The sequence below is a fragment of the Rhinopithecus bieti genome, unplaced genomic scaffold (genome assembly GCF_001698545.2).
Source record: "Rhinopithecus bieti isolate Rb0 unplaced genomic scaffold, ASM169854v2 scaffold_5924, whole genome shotgun sequence".
Lineage (NCBI taxonomy): Eukaryota > Metazoa > Chordata > Mammalia > Primates > Cercopithecidae > Rhinopithecus > Rhinopithecus bieti.
This window is the reverse complement of record NW_016805189.1, coordinates 1,293,526-1,307,564: the sequence shown is the minus strand read 5'-3', so window position 1 is coordinate 1,307,564 and position 14,039 is coordinate 1,293,526. Positions and strand designations below refer to the sequence as shown.

Below are 14,039 nucleotides of genomic sequence, written 5' to 3'. Positions count from 1 at the left end.
GTCCGGGGACAGTGGCTAATACCCCTAGTCCCAGCACTTTGGAAAGTCGGAGGTGGGAGGATTGCTTGAGGCCAGGAGTTTGAAGCCAGCCTGAGCAACATAGCGAGACTCCCTCTCTACCAAGAAAGAAAAAATAACAATTAACTGGGGGTGGTGGCGCGCGCCTGTGGTTTCAGCTACTCCAGAGGCTGAGGTGGGAGGATCGCTTAAGCCCAGGAAGTGGAGGCTCCAGCGAGCTGAGATATAGCCACTGCCCTCCAGCCTGGGCGACACAGCAAGAACCTGACTCAAAATAAAGAAAAAAAGGAAGAAAAGAAAGGAAGGAAAGAAGGAAGGGAGAAACTTTCAAAAACAAACTTTTTAAAGAAGTAATGACATCTCTAGCTATCCACACCAGGAGACCGCCTAGCCATGGGGCACGGTGGGCCCCCGGGAGCTCTGAGCTCTGGGCTTTCTCCAGTTCTCACTCTGCTTGTCTCGGCAGCTCCATCCCCACCGCAGAGGTGTGAAGGGGCGCAAAGCCAGCGAAGGGAGAACCCGGGTAGGGTAACCCCCCAGGCCAGGCCAAGCGGCCGCAGGGGCATCTCGGGCGAGGCGCGCCTTGCGTCACGTGGGCACCGCCCCTGCCGGGGCCGGGGAACGGCGTGTTCCTAGGGCTCTGCCGCCGTCGTGGAAGCAGGATTTCCGCGGTTGTGTAACGGCCTGTCGCGGGCCTGCAGGGGCCTAGGCTCCGCCTCGTTCCCGGGGCTCGGGCCACCGAGCCATGGCGGGGAACTGCGGGGCCCGCGGCGCGCTGTCGGCGCACACCCTGCTGTTCGACCTGCCGCCCGCGCTGCTGGGGGAGCTGTGCGCGGTCCTGGACAGCTGCGACGGCGCGCTGGGCTGGCGCGGCCTGGGTGAGTCGTCCGGGACCGGCCGGGGGCGGCGGGGGAGCGGAGCGCGCCGCGGGGCCAGCTCGGCGTCCGCTCCGCGTCGCCCTGCACGGCTGGGGTCGCTAGCGGGGCTGGCGCGGCCTCCGGGAAGTTCCCGCCGGGGAGCCGGCCCCTTCCTTTCCCAGGGAGGACGCAGAGACTCCTTGGGACCCAGAAGCCAGCCCTCCCTTCTCTGTTTCAAAGAATTTGGGGTATCGCAGCAATGTCAAGGGAACCGAGGCCTGGGAAAGACGGATAACCCGCGTGAAAGCATCTTCTGTTCGTCCGCAGTGCCACCCTCACTGGGTTCGCAATGTGTGATGTCTTCTGGCCCTTGCGAAATCATCCCAGAATATCATTTTCGTATTAGGACATTTTTAGAACTTTGAGATATTTATCCTTTGGTGTTTTCAATGCATGCCTAAGCCCCTAACTTAATTCCAAGTGAAATGCTAAAGTAAAATACGATTTTCAATGAACGTGGCTCCTAGTTTTCTTAATTAAATCTTATTTAACCAATTTCGTTGAATGAAGGTTTATGCTAAAGAGTGGCTTTTTATTTTAGTCTAAAAAATTGGCTTCAGAACTGTATTTTATGCAGACATTGGAAAGTTGAGTAACTGCCTGTTGGAAGTGTTGAGTGTAGCCAGAGATAGTTCAGACAAAAATCTTTGTTTTGTTAAGTATAGGCATTTTTGGTTAGATTTGATATTCCACAATGTCATGTTTAATGTTATTGAAAAGAATCATGATTATGTCAAAATAACTTAGCTTTAATGGTCTGAAGTGGGATTTTTCTTACCAGGACTAGCAGAAGACCTAAAAGGAGAGTTTTCTTTGTTACTGATGAACAGTATGTTCACAGTCTTTGAATTGTAGCAATGGGCTTCTAGTTATACAAAAAATGTTTATATATTTTAAGCTCTGTAATTTTAAGTTACCCCTCCCCCAAAAAAAGTCTGATTTATAGAAAACAGAGACTTCCAGTGTGCATATGAGGGATTTTGAGGGATAAGGTCACTTCCCCATCAGATCTTTTTGAGATGGATTTTGGCATGGGCAGTATTTATACCCCTGGATTTCCTAGAGTTACTGACTGTGAAAGAAAAGTGTTTTTAGTCCAGTTTAATGGTGAATGGGGCCAGGTGGGTATCGTAAATTAGAGAGGCAGATTATTCTCTCTCTCTGTTGATAGCATTGAAATCCAGATATTCATGCTTTACATGGCTTGTCTCATATAACCCCTCCAATTACTTTGTGAGCCATTATCATTGCCAGTGTTTTTTTAACAGGTCAGGAGACTGTGGTACAAATTGGTTAAGTAACTTGTTCAGGTTCACCAGCTGGAAGTGGAAGAGCCAGGATCTGAACCATGGCAGTCTGGATCCAGGGCTTATGTCCTTAACCCAGCCACTCTACACTTCTTCCCTTACTGCTGTGCTCTTCTTGCCCACATCTAACAGCCTCCCTAAAGTACAGACATTTCTGGCATCAAAGAACAATTCAGTGATCCATTTCAAGCATGCAGCCCCATTTCCCTAGTGGTGAAAATAAATGAGGACCACCCAAATGAGAACAAACAAAAGCTAATTTTTCAAAGCAAGGGAGCCAGCCACCATTACTTGTGTTTGGCAGAAACTCAAAAGCAGGCAGAGGATGGAGGAGGGTGGGAGAAGAAGGCTGCAGTTATGACCTGATTGGAGGCTATTGATACAGGGAAGCTGTAGCTGAGCTACCTAAAAGGGGGGTATTCTGTGTGTTTGTTTAGGGGTATATAGTTGACTTTCTCTGGTTGGCCCTAAGTTAGAAGTAGGAGCAAAAATTGAGGAAGCTGTCAGTAATTATTCAAGTCCTGGCCATTTGGGGCAGGTTGCTACAGGGTTTCTTGTTTGGCTGCCTGGGCTGGTTGCTACAGTTTAACCCAGTTGCTGATAGTTTAACTTGTTAGATACTGTAGATGGTAGGTTGTTTGATGCACATTGTCTGCAGAGTTCTATTTTTATATATAAGCTGGCCATTGTCCGTTTGTGTATTCATTCTCTCACAGGGAAAGGGTCTAAAATGTTTACTCCATGATACTTCAGCTGTAATTCATTGTGCAGGTGGTCATGCCTACTGACTGCCTGGACTACTGAGCTGGCCCTGACCAGGTGCTACACAAGCTGTTGGCTCAGCAAGAAGGCAAGGCTAGCTCAGTTCAGGGTGTTGAGGGAACTGCCTGTACTAAACATGCTGAGTTGTCCTGTGGGCACAGTGAAGGAAGAAAGAGGGGAAGAGGTGCAGGGAGGGAAAACTTGACCTTCGAGAGGGGAAGGAGAGTGATGGAGGACTGAATCAAAGAGGCAGTCCCTTGTATGCTCAGGACAACTGACAGCCCAAGCTTAAATATAGAAAACAACTGTAATATACTAAGTAAAGCTCTCTCGAGCTGATCATGATTCTTGATGACGGTGAGCATCAGGCTGTGTTTACCAAGGCAGCTCATATAGCAGCCTATATGATATGATCAGTGTGTGCAGGATAAGGTAAGCCAATCATTCACAAACCAAAATCATCTATGCAGTCTTTTAAATACACAGATGCAGGTCTCACTCCTAGAGCTGCAGATTCAGTAAGTCTGGGTTGAGGGTCCAGCTTCTTTCATTTTCTGTCATATCCCAGGAGTGAGTCTGATGCACAATCTGATTGGGAAGCTATTGCTTAGGCCAAATTCTCTTTTTTAATAGTGTCTTCATATAACAGTTATTTTACTACATTCTTTCATTACTTCGTTTAATTACTTTTATTTTTAAACATATTCTACATATTACTCTTCAAATCACTTTTGTCAAGTATTCTTATTAAAAATAATGTAATAATAAAGTAACATATTCTCTGGTTATCATTGATGACTTTATGGCTTTTAGTGAAAGCAAGAGCCCAAAAGCCCAAATGAAAAATGTTGTTTATGTTACAGACATGATAACGTAGTACATATAGAAACTCTGGAGACAACTCATCTGATTACATTACCATAGATTGGTATTTAAATTAAATTGTTTGGAGCAGCTGACACCATAAAACCTCTCAACACTTATGATGCACTGAGAAATGCTTTCTGCAGATGATTTATAATAGGCTGTATTCAATTTTCTTCCTCTCAAGAAAGGAAAGAGAAATTATTATATAAATTATTAATAATTACTTTAAAAATTAAATGTAAAATCACATTAAGTGTGCGTTTGTATATTCAATAAAGATTCAAAATAATAGTAGTAATAACAATAAAGCTACCTCCTATCAAGGCTTACTATTGGCCAGTATGATAAGCATTTTACATGGATTATCTCATTTACTTATCATAACAATTCTATGAGGTAGACATTCTTCCTATTTCCATTTTATAGATAGGGGAACTGATTCTCAGAGAATTTAAGTAACTTGCCTTGAGTCACAGTCTTCTAAATGGCACACTAAGATTCTAACCAGATGATCAGACTGCATAGTCTATGATAGTCTATGTTTTTTTTTTTCCTTTTCTTTCGAAATTTTAAATAGATGTGGTTTTTTATGCTATTATTATTATTTTTTGAGATGGAGTTTCGCTCTTGTTGCCCAGGCTGGAGTGCAATGGCGCAATCTCAGCTTACCACAACCTCCGCCTCCCGGGTTCAAATGATTCTCCTATCTCAGCCTCCCGAGTAAAAGGCATGCACCCTCCCGGGATTAAAGGCATGCACCACCATGCCTGGCTTAATTTAAAAAAAAATTTTTTTTTGTATTTTTAGTAGAGACAGGGTTTCTTCATGTTGGTCAGGCTGGTCTAGAACTCCCGACCTTAGGTGATCTGTCCGCCTCAGCCTCCTAAAGTGCTGGGATTACAGTCGTGAGCCACCGCGCCTGGCCTAGATGTGTTTTTTTTACGAACAGTTTTACATTTATGGAAAAGTTTAGAAGATAGTAGGAAGAGTTCCCAGATGCACTGCATCCTTCACACATTCTGCACCCAGTTTCCCATTATTAACATCTTGCATGAGTGTGCTACATTCATTACAATACAATATTGACACATTATTATTAACTAAAGTCCATGCTTTATTCAGACTTCCTTCGCTTTTACTTGATGTCCTTTCTCTGTTCCAGGATCCCATTCAGGATACCATATTACATTTAGTTGTTGTATCTTCTGGCTCCTCTTGGCTGTGATGGTTTCTCAGACTTTCCTCGTTTTTGATGACTTTGACAGTTTTGAGGAATATTGGTTGGAACTTATCCACTATTTTGTAGACTGTTCGTCAACTGCGATTTGTCTGATGTTTTTCTCATGATCACACTGAGGTTTTGGATTTGGGGGAGGAAAACCATAGAGTACCAACCTGTATCCAGGGTCAGTACTGTTTACAGGAGTTATCACTGCTTATGTTAACCATGGCTGAGGTGGCGTCTGTCAGATATCTGCCCTGCAAAATTACTTCACTTCCTCCTCTTTCTGTTTCTTACTTTTTGGAAGGAAGTCACCATATGCAGTAGAGCCTGCTTTTTTGTGTGTTGCTGTTGTTGTTTTGGAAACGGGATCTCACTCTGTCATCCAGGGTGAAGTGCAGTGGCACAGTCACAACTCACTGCAGCCTCGACCTCCCAGGCTCAAGTGATCCTTCCCACCTCAGACTCCCAAATAGCTGGGACTGCAGGCATGTGCTACCATACCTGGCAAATCTTTTTGTACAGATGGGGTCAGGCTGGTCTCAAACTCCTAGGCTCTAGCAATCCTCCTGCTTTAGCCTCCCAGAGTGCTGGGATTACCGATGTGAGCCACCGCTCCCGGGTAAGCCTGGTCTTTTGACCACTGTGTTATTTCTCTCACATGTTAGCTAGACAATGCTATGTCTAGCTCTCACTTCTCCTCTAAGCTAACACCCCACTGCTCTGTTCCTCTTTATGGTAAAATTCCTCAAAAGGGCTATTTATACTCCAGGTCCTCCATTCTTCCTTGAACCCCTCCAATCAGGGCTTCACCTCCCACTGCTCCATTGAAATTCCTCTCATCCCAAGTCACCACAGCTAAATTCAATGGTTGGTTCAAAGTTTTGATCTTATTTGATATAGTTGATCACTCCTTTCTCCTTTCTTCTTGAAGCACTGTTTTCCTTTTCTTTCTAAATTTTAAATAGATTTTTTAAATGTTATTATTTTTTGAGATGGAGTTTCGCTCTTGTTGCCCAGGCTGAATGTGGTGGTTCACGCCTGTAATCATGCCCCTGCTGGGTGCGGTGGTTCACGCCTGTAATCCCAGCACTTTGGGAGGCCAGGGCGGGAGGATTGCTTGAGGTCAGGAGTTCAAGACCAGCCTGGACAGCATGGTGAAACCCCATCTCTACTAAAAATGCAAAAAATTAGCCAGGCCTGGTGGCAGGCGCCTGCTACTTGGGAGGCTGAGGCAGGAGAAACCCTTGAATCTGGGAGGCTAAGGTTTCAGTGAGCCAGGATCATACCGCTGTACTCCAGCCTGGGTGACAGAGCGAGACTCCTCTCAGAAAAAAAATAAAATAAATAATAATAAAAATTACGTGCTCCTTAATGTCTTCTCTTCTTATAGATTTATCTTGATGTCTTAGAGTGCCCCTGGGCTTAGTCCATGGACCTTGTCTCTTTTGTTTATCTGCTAAATTCACATAAATTCCATCTATATATTAACTCCCAAATTGCTAGCTAGCCCAAGTCTCCCTGTAGAATGTCATCTTCATTCATCTATTTGCCTATTTGACAGACATCTCCAACTTAACAGCTCAGAAATGCTCCCCCTAACCCTCCCAAAGTTTTCCCATTTCAGTAATGGCTGCTCCATTCTTCATTTGTTCAGGCCAAAAATATTAGCCTTTTGTGACTTGTCACTTTCTCTCACAAACTACATCCTATCTCTCAGTAAATGATGCTGCTGACTGTGCATTCAGGATCCATCTAATAATCTGACCACTTCTTACCACTGCCACCACAGCCATCTTGGCACCAACCACCATCAGTTCCCACCTCTACTATTTTAGCAGTTGGCTGACTGGGCTCGGACTCCCTGCTACTGGCCTTGACTTCCTCGAGTGTCTTTTCAGCCCAGCAGTTGGCGAGCCTGTGATGCACGTAAAGCATATGCTATCATTGCCCTATTCAGAACCCACCGGTGGCTTCCCAGGCCACTCAGAGCAAACCCTGAAGTTCTGCATGGCTTTTCTCACTTTCTTCTCCCTCTTGTTTGCTTGACTCCAACCACATTAGCCTTCTTGTTCCTTGAACACACAAGGAACATTTTTCCTGCCAGTAACCCTGTAGGCTTGCTTCTTCACTTCCTTCATGTTTTTGTTTAACTATTACCTACTCTGACCACTTTTTTGTTTTGTTTTGTTTTTTGAGATGGAGTTTTGCTTTTGTTGCACAGCCTAGAGTGCGATGGCGCAATCTTGGCTCACTGCAACTTCCACCTCCCGGGTTCAAGTGATTCTCCTGCCTCAGCCTCTCGAGTGGGATTACAGGCACTTACCACCATGCCTGGCTAATTTTTTGTATTTTTAGCAGAGACGGGTTTAACCATGTGGGCCAGGCTGGTCTCAAACTTCTGGCCTTAGGTGGTGCTGGGATTACAGGTGTGAGTCACCATGCCTAGCCGTGACCACTCTTTTAAAATTGACACCCCCCCAACACTCCCTTATGCCTCTTCTCCAGTTTATTTTTTTTCTATATCATTTATCACCTCTTACATACTTCATGTATGTATCTCTATGTATATATAAAATAAACTATATACATATGTAAACATATATATGTTTATTTGTTTATTCTTCATCTAGAAATAAACTTCAAGGAGGCAGGGATATTTCCTTCCTTTGTTTCCTGCTGACTCTCTTAGCATCGAAAATTATAATTGGCACAGAGCAGGCACTCACTAAATATATATGTTTTGAATAAATTAATGAATCAACAAATGTCTATTAAACATCCAAAACCTTGTTGAGCAGAATCTTTGACAAAGCACTGTAAATACAATGTCCTAGTCCCTGCTGGTAAGAATTTTCCAATTTAGTGTAGGCAACAGACCTATCAAAGTTTAACAAGGGAAGAATGTGTGGGGAAATAGTATTGATATTCACCTGGGAATGCAATTACATAGCTTCTGACTGAAACCTTGGTGTTGAGGGTGAATTCTCTCCCAGAGGTAGTTAATGTTAGGTTCCTACCTGTGTCTAGGATTAAGAGAGCAGGACAGACAGAGGGGCACCTGAGAAATTGCACACAGCCCTCCCTAGTTATGAGTCCTACTCAGGCATGGGATAAAACATACACATCTGGCCGGGCGCGGTGGCTCAAGCCTGTAATCCCAGCACTTTGGGAGGCCGAGACGGGCGGATCACGAGGTCAGGAGTTCGAGACCATCCTGGCTAACACGGTGAAACCCTGTCTCTACTAAAAAAAAAATACAAAAAAAGCTAGCCGGGCGAGGTGGCTGGCGCCTGTAGTCCCAGCTACTTGGGAGGCTGAGGCAGGAGAATGGCGTAAACCCGGAAGGCGGAGCTTGCAGTGAGCTGAGATCCGGCCACTGCACTCCAGCCCGGGCGACAGAGCGAGACTCCGTCTCAAAAAACAAAACAAAACAAAAAAACATACACATCAGCTTAAGTATGAATAAGAACTATTTCTTCTAAAATATATTAACTAGTGAGTGTTAATGCTTACAGTCTGGTGTGAAGAACAGATCTAACTTATAATTTTGACTTTTGTTTTACTTTTTTGGAATTAAAATATCTTTAACCTTAACAGTTCTTTTAAAAAATTGTCTAATTTTTTGCATGCTTTGTAGAAAGAAAGAGACATCTTTCCTTTTTCCATTACAGTATCTAAAAACAAGCTTTGTGAGAATGGAGTCTTAATTTTACAGGGGTTTTGGCATGTGGTTGTATGCAAATACAAAGATTCCAAATATGGATGTGTTGCGTTATTTGAAAAAACCCCTTCAGATACATATTTGCATATGGAGACGTGATTTCTGCAACTGAAAACCCCAAAGGTTAACACTACTTAGACAGTCCTGACTCTTAAAACAGCCTTCAAGGACCTTTGAGCATGTGATTTCTGAACTTCTTAGGTTGACTTTTTGGCTTATGTGACTCCAATATGACTTTCAACAAAAGATTTGTGTTCCAAAAAATGGTTTTCAACAATGCTTAACTAACAGCATGATTTTCTTAATTTGTATTTTCAGTTTAGAATGCTTTTAACTTTATCAACACAATTAGTCATTGAGAACTTTTCTCTGTATTTTTATTTGATATGTACTGTGAGTAAACAAAGTCCTATATTCTGAAAGGGGACAAGTAAGGGAGAGTTGGAGAAAATGGTGAATATTGAAGAATGTAATTAACATGTCGAGAGTTTGCATTCCTGTTGTATCAGATTGGAGCTATTTTATAGAATTGGATCTAAATGAAGTATGCATTTTATGGATGCTAATAATACTCTTTAGCGATGTTTCTATTCAGAATGCATCATCATTAGAGAAAAGCTATTAAGGTTACAGTGTGAATCACCAGTTGGAAAAAGAGAAAACATATTTCACTTCCAGTCCAGAAGCAATCCATACATGCAGGCAGTCTGGATCAGTTTTTTACCATGAACTTCTGCTATTAGAAAAAATGCCTTTGACTAATCTAGCTTTCCTTAGATTTGGTGCAAACTCAGAACTATATGCCCCTGGTCAATTTAGAGAACTTAAAACCCCAGCTCATTTGGCATCTGTTCATTCATATTCCAGCTGAATCTCAGAAATGTGCTTAAGGGAAAGCATCTGATATTAGCAGTTTCTCAGCCAAGTCACAGGACGGGACAGCACAGAGTCATGGCCTGCTGCACTTTTAAAAGGGTAATCGAGGAATTAAAAGCAAAACAAAACAAAAAAGAAAGAATGGAATTTATGGAAAGTATGGAATGAAAAGCTGACATTCCCTGGGACTTGAAATGTTAACTGTGGATTTCCTTTACAGCTATAAACTGTGCCTTTCCTTCTGTGGCAATTGTTGTGAGCAATTGAAGGTAGCTTCAACCTCCTGGGCTCAAGCTATCCTCCCACCTCAGCCACCCGAGTAGTTAGGACTACAGATGCATGCACACCACCAAGCCTGGCTAATTTTTAAATTTTTTGTAGAGATGGGGTTTTGCCGTGTTGCCCAGACCTGTCTTAAACTCCTGGGCTCAAGCGATTCTCTTGCCTTGGCCTCCCAAAGTGCTGGGTTTACAGGCGTGAGCCACTGCACCCAGCCTTGATTACTTTTCTAATAGAAAACATAGAAACCTAAACTTTCCCTTTGCTGAAATTTGATATTTAGAGTTCTCTTGTTGGAATGTTCATTTTGAGAGTGGGAAGTGTTTTAAAGATTAGAGGTGCTATAATTAATTAACAGGCCAGGGAAGAGCAAGAAGATTTATTATATGTTTTAGGTGGGACTACAAGGACATTTGTGAAGAAGTTTGAGATTGTTCAGTGAGGCTATGTTTTGCCTGGAGTTGTGTCACAGGTCGATGGCAGTGCCACCACTAAATACATACGTTCCTGTACTCTCCCAGAGGCCCACGGGAATGCTTTGTTTTGACTAAGAAGTTATTTTCTTGGAAAGCAGGATAGTCTGCAGGGCTCAGACTCATTCATTTGTCTTGTTTTCAATCTGAAACTCTAGTGATTATTTTTTTCCTCCCCAGGATAGTGTACCCTATCCAATACTTCAAGAATTGGCCTCTCTTTAGAAGTACTCGGTTTTAGACATGGCATGGCTCAGGCTTCAGAAGCCACCCCTCCAGAAAGGCTTCCCTGCTGTTCTCATCTTTAGGTAGAGGCCTGTCTTCATACTCAACCCACGCTTGGTGCATGCAATTACTGTATTGCTGACACATAACAGATACTTAACAAGTGTTTGAACTACACTGATTTGCAGTATTTCTTTTAAGAGCTTTTAGAAATAGCTAAATAAAGTGTTTATAAAAAATGTGCCTCAACGAAACAGATTACCTCATCAGAAAGAAATACATTAAAATAACATTACAACATTTGGCTAATATTTTGCTTTTAAGGCTTCCTTTTAAAATGATAAGCTATCTAAAACATATATTGGCACGTGGATAGTCTTTGCCTCTTTGTGAAACATCATCTCTTCAAGGAGATGAGGAATGAATATATTCTTGCCAGAACTTGAAATATGGAGGAAGGGCAAAGACATTCTAACTCAATTAGGTCAGACATTTTATTCTAGCTGTTTTTCTTTCCTTACAGCCTAAACATACATTCAAATAGAATGTCTCAACTTTATCTTCCCTTGTTTAATATGTAATTTGCAAAGGCTGCCACTCTCTTTAACTCTGTTCTGGTACAAGTTGTAACAGAGTAACAAAATTCAAGATATGACTTTGTGTATATCAGTCAGGATAGACTAAGTTATGCTGCAGTAACAAGCAGCACCAAACTCTCAGTGGTTTAACATAGCAGAGGTTTACTTTTTGCTCCCAGGAAGAGCACTGAGAGTCCAGCAAACTCTCCTCCATGTGGTGGCTCAGCATTTCAGGCTGCTTTGGTCTTGAGGTAGCCCCCTGTCAACACATGGTGAATTGTGCCCTGGTTCTTCAGTGTTTCTGGCTGTAAGAGACACAGAGGCGTGCCTAATCTGAAAGGGCAGGGAAATGGAATCCTCTATGATGGGATAGAGGGTTGGAAGTATTGGCGGCACTAGTAATGTCTACCATGTCAATTTTAGCTCATAAAAGAGGGCCAGTAATGATTTCATATTGTGGAAACTTTCAACTTTCAGGATTTACTCATAGCCTCAGTGGGAGCATAAAGTTGAGGTAAACTGAATATTCCAGCAAAGGCTTGTAGAACCAAAAATTGGGCAGAGGGGAATGCGATATAAAGGCAGAAGATATCTGCCTTTCTGCTGCTTGATTTCAAATATAACTGGTGTAGCAACTCCCTAAGAAGTGAATGACCTTTGGACTCTAAAACAGACTTGTGTGTGTGTGTGTGTATAAACGGAGTCTCACTCTGTTGCCTAGGCTGGAGTGCAATGGCGTGATCTCAGCTCACTGCAACCTCAACCTCCTGGGTTCAAGTGATTCTCCCACCTCACCGTCCTGTGTAGCTGGGACTACAGGTGCACACCATCACACCTGGCTAATTTTTGTATTTTTTTAGTCGAGATGGGGTTTCACCATGTTGGCCAGGCTAGTCTCAAACTCCTGACCTCAAGTGATCCTCCTGTCTCAGCCTCCCAAAGTGCTGGAATTACAGATGTGAGCCACCACGCCTCGTCCCAAAACAGACTTTTAACAGAAGAAAGTTTCACAAGACTTATCATTCTTCTGAGATCTGAACAACCATTGCCTTTTAAAAGCACATCTGCCTTTGAAGTATCTCCTTGGTGGAGAGGGGAGTCCTATCTCCTATGAGATCACGTTGGTTCCTGCTGGAGGGCAGCTTCCACATATTGGTATGTGGCAGGATGAAAGGGTGCTGAGCTCCTAAAGCCAGTTATGGTGGCATGTCAGGGGTCTCCCATGACCACCCTCAGATAACAGTGGGATTTGATCCACAGACTTGCATCCTGGATCCTAAATTTTTTAGCTTCTCTGGAAGGTAAAGTTATGAAAGGATGCTGCCACCACCACCAATAACCCAAAAACACATTGTTAATTTTAGTGCTCAATATTCCAGGTTATAAATATCATAGGAACAAGACCACCTTTTCTGTCATTTGCTTTCTTTCTCTCTGCTTTGCCTCAAAGTACACTTTAAAATTTGGAAGTTGTGCAGAAAGGCAATATAAATTTTCACTTGAAGAATCCTGTTAAATCAGGGCACCACAAAAACTCATATACATTCTGCACACTATTAAGATGTTTATGCCAAACTTTAATTGAATTATTTAAAGCCTAGTATCCTAGTAAAACATTTCCCTGATTTTACCCAGATACTAGCTTTTAATTGCTCAAAAGTGTTCAAGGGGAAGACGGGGGGAACAAAACACCATTTCTCAAACCTTCAACAATTGAATCTAACTGTATTACAAATGAATAATAACCACACTGAAGGGGTGAGGAAGAAAATAATTAATCTAAGTAAGTTTGGAACACAACATCTTAACTGGATGCACTTATGCTAAGGACAGAAAGAATTATTGTGTTCTGATTTTGCTAATGTGTTTCTCACAAGGGTATGGGTTGGCAATTCTGAAAGTACTTTATGTGCATTGTAGAATTAAACAAATAAGTAAATATATTATCAATAATATTATTGTTCAAGAATAAAGTTACAAATGAGGAAGGACTGAAATATACCCTGTGATGTTGGATTAAAATCCGAAGCATCAGAATAAATCTTGGTATTTAATATATGCGCATACAGATAGAGGAATAGAGATCCACAGATGAGTGTACATACCTATATTTCCTTGCTCTGTGTTCTTGGAGGGCCTAGAAGCAATGGAACCTTGGCCACAATGAACAATTCTAGCACCGGGATTGAGCTTCTATACACCATTGTCCAATAAAGAGATCAGAGATCATTAGACAAATAATTCCAGCCCAGGAAAGGGGGAAATACAAAATGAGCCTGGATCACCTTGTAGAGCCAGAAAATAAGGAGATACTCACAAAAAGATAGGACTTGTCAAAAGAACACATGAGGCCTGCTGTGGTAGTTCATACATGTAATCCCAGCACTTTGGAAGGCCAAAGCAGGCAGATTGCTGGAGCTTGATCCGAGGAGTTTGAGACCAGCTGGGGCAATGTGTCAAAACCCCATCTCTACCAAAAAAGGAAAAACAACCCACACAAATACAAAAATTTGCTGGGCATGGTGGTGCAGTGCACACCTGTAGTTGCAGCTACTTGGGAGGTTAAGGTGGGAGGATTGCTTGAGCCTGGGAGATGGAGGCTGCAGTGAGCTGAGATTGCCCCACTGCACTCCAACCTGGGTGACAGAGTGAGATCTTGTCTCAAAAATAATAATAATAATAATAATAATAAAATTTTTTAAAACCCAGGAAAACAAAAAAGAACACAAGAGCCAACCTAAATGGACAAAGCTAGAATAATTTTAGCAACAAAATTATTAATGATAGTACT

At 42.5% G+C, this 14,039-nt stretch overlaps 1 protein-coding gene across 2 annotated transcripts in view; it reads left to right on the top strand.

Moving 5' to 3' along the window:
- Nucleotides 1-494: 494 nt before the first annotated feature.
- Nucleotides 495-14,039, top strand: part of IRAK3 (interleukin 1 receptor associated kinase 3) — a 59,744-nt gene continuing 46,199 nt past the window's right edge. The window contains exon 1 of one of the 2 annotated variants that reach the window (XM_017871577.1): nt 495-896. In XM_017871577.1, the coding sequence (XP_017727066.1) occupies nt 764-896 (133 nt within the window). In that variant the 5' untranslated portion in view covers nt 495-763. The remainder of the gene's footprint in view (nt 897-14,039) is intronic. The other variant, XM_017871575.1, reaches the window with a different exon arrangement.